General features: G+C 41.9%; 1 protein-coding gene across 4 annotated transcripts in view; it reads right to left on the reverse strand.

Moving 5' to 3' along the window:
* The window catches only part of INTS2 (integrator complex subunit 2), a 45,371-nt gene extending 42,079 nt beyond the window's left edge, over positions 1-3,292 (reverse strand). For 2 of the 4 annotated variants that reach the window (XM_059669778.1, XM_059669776.1), the window contains exons 1-3: positions 3,169-3,292; positions 1,636-1,942; positions 828-966 (exon numbers count right to left, since the gene is read on the reverse strand). In XM_059669778.1, the coding sequence (XP_059525761.1) occupies positions 828-966; positions 1,636-1,942; positions 3,169-3,187 (465 nt within the window). In that variant the 5' untranslated portion in view covers positions 3,188-3,292. The other 2 variants (XM_059669777.1, XM_059669779.1) reach the window with 2 other exon arrangements.
* Positions 3,293-6,728: the final 3,436 nt, after the last annotated feature.

Raw genomic sequence — 6,728 nt, forward strand, 5'->3', positions numbered from 1 at the left:
TTAAAGATTTATACCATATCTTAAAAACTATCTAAAATTGATGAGCCCCTCTCCCCTTACCAAGTATTTTATTTGGAAACAGAATTTCGGGGGGGGGGGGGGGGTTTCTCCACAATTTATAAAAATTTATTATAAATTAACTGACCTTGAAATCGAACAGTAAATAACTTTTCCCCTAAAACTCTGGGCCTAATCTCATTTAAGCCATCTTACTATGAAGATCTAATTTAGTTCTTTGTATGATAGAGCCCTGACATTCACAAATTTAAAACTCAAGAGTTTCAATTAGCCATAATTACCCACAGGTGCATAACCTAAAATAATCTATCATTTTGCTGACATGAGAAATTGAATAGCCTTTACTGTACAGAAGCAATTCAGTCATCTACTGAGTAAGGCTAGTCAATGACCTACATCCAATTCAGCTTTGATATTCCCTACTCACTGTTATATAGAGGTTATTAATACTCAGTGTCTGAAGGAACTGTGTACATTTTTCAGTTATACATCAAAACATTTTATGGGGGAAACTGTACCCTATAATGGTATAATCAAATTTGGTAATCTTATCTAATTGTCAAGAAGCCATTGTATTAATTCCATATAAAAAAAAATTCCTATGCTGGAGAACAGAGAAGAGACATACATGAGAGAAAACAATAATAAGAGAAAGAAAGCCTTTAAGGCAGGCATTTAATAGCATTTCAAACCTTTGAAAGGAACACACTTATATAACCAATAGAAATATGTGTAGAAGAGGATGCATCCTGCCTGACTTATTGTCTCTGCTTCATGCATATTTTGAGCTGTAATTCAAATAAATGTACCTTGTTCATAATTGCCAACAGCTCACTAAGCACAAGACGCAATCGACGAGGTGAATCACTGTGTTCAAACTCTAATGTTAGTCCATGCTGCAGCTGTGATACCAGGATGCTCTCTCCAGCACCTCCTCCAAGTTTATGCCTAATAAAGTACAAATGTGTAAATCAACAATTATGAGAACAGTGGCATAGAAGTAATATCAAAAAGGTTATCTTTTATTGAAATAATCTACAAAAGAATGTATGAACTCTATTCATACATTTCATGAATGTATGAAAATTAATTCTGAATTACTACTTAGTTTGCCTATCTATTTCAGGAATTTACAACCAATGTAAAGGCTCCATCACAAATGATAGTTAATACCCACTTCCACTAACAACAGTGGCGCATTGTTGGATTCACAATGGGCAGGGACGAACAAAACCTCCGCCCAGAGACTCACATTGGAGACTCCATGTAAACTTAAAAAACCTCTCAGATGATTCCAATAAATCCTTCTACTCTAGGGGAACTTACTCTACCCAGTTCCCACTGAGAGTAACTGGCCTAATCAGTTTAGACGGAATACAATAGTGTATGTATCGAAACTTCTCTACACAACATTTTATAATATGGAAATTCAAAAGAGTTTTAACTGTAAGTAGAAAGAAAACTAAGTAAAATACTCTCCAAAGTTTAGACTCTCAATCTCCTCTTTTTGGCGTGCATCCAATAAAAAGCCCACAAAGCTCCAAAAGAGATTTGATTCCTTCTTCTTTGGCAAGCCCAAGTAAACCCCAATCTGCACATTGTATAACATAACGTTACCGAAGCTGCTGTTCTTTGCTGGCATCCTGTTCCAAGGCATGGAAGTCCACAGACAACAAGGCAACAATGGAGTTGACAGCTTCCACTCCCGAGAGAAGGCGAAGAATGAGTTTTTTATCCTGGGCCCAGCTTTGGCTCTGGTCAGCAGGAGCACAAAGTGCCATCCGCACCAAGCAGGGCAGGAGAAGTCTTAACTCTGGGTCACTTAACGATGCCAAACGAACAACATCCACCTTCTGCATTGCCTCAAAAGCAAAGGGGCTGACAAACTGAAGGCTTGTACACTCCGTCATTGTCACTATTGGTCCTAATGATTAAAAAAAAAAAAAAGTAGGGATGTAACTCCCACACGTATGAACACCCGCTTTTTAAGTACCCTGGAAAATGTGGTTTATCTTTAATAGGCCCCTGTGTTGACAATCAGTTCCTGGAACAATTAAAGGCTCCCTACATTTCTACGGCCATCTGGAAAATGAGAAAGAAAATAGTCTATTAATGTCTCTTCTAGCCTTAGGGACTTGCTGTTCAAATACTCTTAGTTTGCAAAGAAGGAATACGAAGCAGAGAGATTAAGTAACACGCCCATAGTATTATTACTAGTTAGATGCAAAAGCCAAGGCTGAATCCTCATCTACTATATCTCAGCCCAAAGCTTTCTCCATGACACCAGTCCTCTGAGTGCCACACGTAAAATAAAAATAAGCCGACGGCATGGTGAAGAACGCTCCTCTTCTGTCCCTCTCTTGTTTCACATGCCTAGCCAACAGGTTAAAGAATGTCAGGCTTCTCTTTCCACGCTGCAGGAGTCGGCGTTGGTAAATGGCCTCAGGAGCCAAAGGCAATGTCAGATTCAAAACTCTGGAGGCCTTACCACCATCCCGTGTGCGCTGGGTGAAAAAAACCAGCTGTGGGGGCGGGAGGTGCAATTAGCTATGGGCGACAGATGAGTCCCACTCGGGAACTTCTCTGTCCTCAGGGGTAATCAGAGGCATAAAAAACAAACAAACAAAAAAAAAACCAGGGGTCAGTAAGCCAATGCCATCATGGGTACCAGTCGTGGGCAGAAACGCTGCTTTGCTTTTAAGCTAGAGGAGTTGGCCTTCGCACCGAGGGGCGGGCTGAGGGAGCAGAGGCGCCCTGTGTGCTCATAGGTCTCGCCCCCGGTGTAACGAGAACCAACCAGTCCCTCGGGCTGAGAAAAGCGGGCGGGCTGCCGACCAGGACCAGGGGACGCGCTGAGGTCCGAGAAGCGGAAGCTTCAGACCTTCGGTTCTGCCCTCCAACCAACCGGGATCCCACCCGTATCCGCGTCCCAGAGGCGGGACGCGGTAGAAATCGAGAGCGCGGCCCGAAATCGGGCCTAGGCGAGCATCTGGACTCCCTGACCCCAGCGGTGCCCTGAGCCGACCCGGGCCCCCTGAAGTCTGACGCCGGGGCCAATCGGGTCAGTGGTGCGGAGGGCCTGGATGGGGCCTCCGCGCTAAGGCAGAACCTAGGCTGAAGGGAGCAGAAAGCGGAGGAGACTGTTTCAACCTGCACCCAGCACCTTCATTCATCCCCAGCGTCTGGCTCCCGTCGGCCACCGTACTGCACTGAAAGGAAGAGTGGCTGCGAGAGAAAACCCAGAGACGTCGGCGCGGACACCCGGGTGCGCGTGCGCGGCCCCGCCCCTTCCTCCCCCGCTACTTGCTCCGCCCACTCTGCCCTCCGGAGGGTTTAGAACTCGCTGTCAGTCTATTTCCCTGACTACCCGCGGTGTCATTCAGCTCCTTCGAGCTGCAGTTCCGGCTTCACCTGGCTTAACGTGGGTAAAAGAAGTGTTAAAATTGTCCCCACTGTTCTTTGACCGGAATACACTGTCCTCTTCTTCCGTCTCTGCCTATGCCCTCCTGCACCAAAGTCCTAGAATCCCAGGATTTGTAGGAAAATTTAAAAAGTAATCTAATCCCCGAGCCTTCCTTCCCTCTCGACCTCACACACAGTCAGAGGTTAAACCTCTCATTTCAGGGTTCCTACGTTAGGGTCTATGGATCCTTAGAGCGCGATGAATGGAGATTCGGGAATTCTCTGGAACCTGCGGAAATTGCGAATTGCTTGGCATGTCTTCTGGAAAGAGGGTCCAAAACTTTCAACAACTCAAAGAACACTGGTCTCCCAGAAAAGATTGAGAACCACTACTCTGTGTGTTTCATACTATCTCCAGTGCCTGGTTCAGTCGTCCTGTATTTAGCACCTTCTATTTACAAAACATTGTGCTCGGAGTTGTAAACAAAAATATTTGACAGAGACAGTACTTTATAGCTACCAAGGCTTTGACAGAGAGATGATCTCTTTAAAAATAAGGGCTGTGCTCGGGCCGGGTGCGCGATGGTTAGAGTGTCTGCCCGAACACCAGAGGGTCCGGGTTGGATTCAGTTCCAGGGCACAGAACTGGATTGGGGCTTCCCCCCCAGGAGGAGTATGGGAAGCAACCAGTCAATGTGTCTCTCTCACATGGATGTTTCTCTCTCTCCCTCCACTCTCTCTGAAAATCAATGTGAAAAAAAAAATCCTCGGGTATTAACAACAACACAAGTAATAATAATGTCTGCTTTCAACATGAAAAATCAGCAAAGGAAGAAATGAACTAACGTGTTGCAGTGTTTCTCAGACTCTTTCCACCTATCCCACAGTAATACATTCCACACTGTGCCTCAAAACACACATATGCAGCCAAAACCGGTTTGGCTCAGTGGATAGAGCGTCGGCCTGCGGACTGAAAGGTCCCAGGTTTGATTCCGGTCAAGGGCATGTACCTGAGTTGCGGGCACATCCCCAGTGGGGGGTGTGCAGGAGACAGCTGATCGATGTTTCTCTCTCATCGATGTTTCTCTCTCATCGATGTTTCTAACTTTCTCTCTCCCTTTCTCTCTGTAAAAAATCAATAAAATGTATATATATATAAAAAACACATATGCATATGTACCCACATTTAAATGGAAACAGGTATCTTATGAAATAATACACATACTACATGTAATGTATTCCATTCTACTTTAAATTGCTGGTCACTACATACAAATTGATTATATAACTATAATATTGTTATTTTTAAGCTGATATTTATTAAGGAGTTATTTATTGAACACTTGCTAGGCACTAGTACTTTATAGCTATTATCAGATTTAATTCTCTGAGGTAGATAATATTCTCCATTTTAAAATTGTGGAAATTGAGAGAGGTCAAGCAATTTAATCTCCCTGGATGGTTATTTCACAGGAAGAGTAATTCAAACACTGATTTGGGGGAACAATAGAAGAGCAGGTGAATGTAAACTGATTTTTAAGATCTCTTTAAATCTAATTGTTTATGATCCTGAAATCATTAATGGAGAAACAACATGCAGATCCATCTTGATCAACAGAGAACAGCAAATCATGTCTAGACTGAACAAGATAGCGAGAGTGTGATGGTGACAAGTGCTGACACTTGTTTTCTTTTTTTCTTCTCTTCCAATTCTAATCTCAGTATCACCACCACCCAGAGTTGCTCAAACCAAAAACCTGTAAGTCATCCCAGACTCCAGCCTCTCCCCCAAATAGACACTTAGTCAGCAAGTCTTTCAAATCTGCATTGTAATGTTTGCCAATGAAATCATTTTGACAATCACAGAGGAACACAGACACCCTAGTGAAAAAGACTTACTCTAAAACTTTTGAGTTTTAGAGCTGCTTTCTCTGAGATTGATTACCTAACTGCACTACAATCAATTTATAAAGGTGTTGCAGCCCACATTTTCAATTAGGCAGATTCAGAAACTTCTAGAATGGCAAATAATGCTACAAATTAGCCCAAACATTTAGTTGCCTATAAAACACAAAACCTTAGATTATCAGTGGAGATTCTTATGTATTTGCTTCACCCTTTTGTGATTATAATTATCCCTTTTTAAGACCAATGTAGCACTGAGGTTCATTACCATTTCTGTCCACATAAAAATGTATTTCATCAATTCTGTGATTATTTTTTTCACATTTTAATCTCTCTGAAATCGGGATGTCTTAAAATCAATAGTGTTAAATTGTACCGAGCAGCATTTTATTTTTAGTGACACATAAAATAATGTCTTACAATTGCTGGTGTCTTAGGTTTGATGAAACATATAGTGTGGTTCCTATACTTTTAGGTTGAAAGAGAAGACTCCTTCCTGGATGAAGTAAACCTCTGAATGGCTTGCTTTGACTTACTGTTTTCTACGTGAACTACTTTTTAATCAGACTGGGGGGGAAAAAGAAAAAACAAAAAGACGTTACCTACTATGTTTCAGGAATACTGGGTGCTTTTATGTAGATTATTGCTGAGTAAATGAACTTCAGGAAATTAGAAGATGAAGGTATTGAAAGGAGGACCAATGTTCTTTGGAAATAGAATCACAGAATTTCAAAAGTAAAAGGATCTCAGGAGACATCTAGCTCATTTTCCCAACGGGCCTCTTTTATCTTGAAAGATTTCTTCCATTGTTTCAGCCTGTCAAGATGTTTTGATCTCCTTCTACACTGGCTATCTGCTTTGGCAAACAGTTCATATCTTCATTAATTTTATGGATAAATGTTGAAGAGAATAGTGTCTGGCAAGTTCTATAGTATAGCATTAGAGGCCTCCAGACTGATATAGCCTCCACTAATCAAGCCTCTTTGGTTATGATTTTCAACTATTAAGAAATCACCCAACTACTTTAATCAACCAATGTCACCCCAATAAAATCAATAGAAGCAAAAAAAAGAAATCACCCCAACTACTAAAACACTCCCCTGCTTGGAGATAGTGTTGATTTTTTTAAGGTGGCACTCAAAAGGCAGAGTTTTTCATGGTCTGGCGTCTCTCTGGCCTGGATGATGGCCAATATCCCACCATGGTGCCTACATTTTAGTTACTTTCAGCTGCTTGTTTCCCAAATCCTTCATGTTATTCACTGTACCTTCTGTGTGGAATGCCTTTTATTATCTTGATGTCTCTGTTCTTTTTTAAAAATATCTTTTTATTGATTTCAGAGAGGGAGAGAGATAGAAACATCAATGATGAGAATCATTGATTGGCTGCCTCCTGCATGCCCC

This window comes from Myotis daubentonii, chromosome 16, assembly GCF_963259705.1.
Source record: "Myotis daubentonii chromosome 16, mMyoDau2.1, whole genome shotgun sequence".
In the NCBI taxonomy this organism is placed as follows: Eukaryota; Metazoa; Chordata; class Mammalia; order Chiroptera; family Vespertilionidae; genus Myotis; species Myotis daubentonii.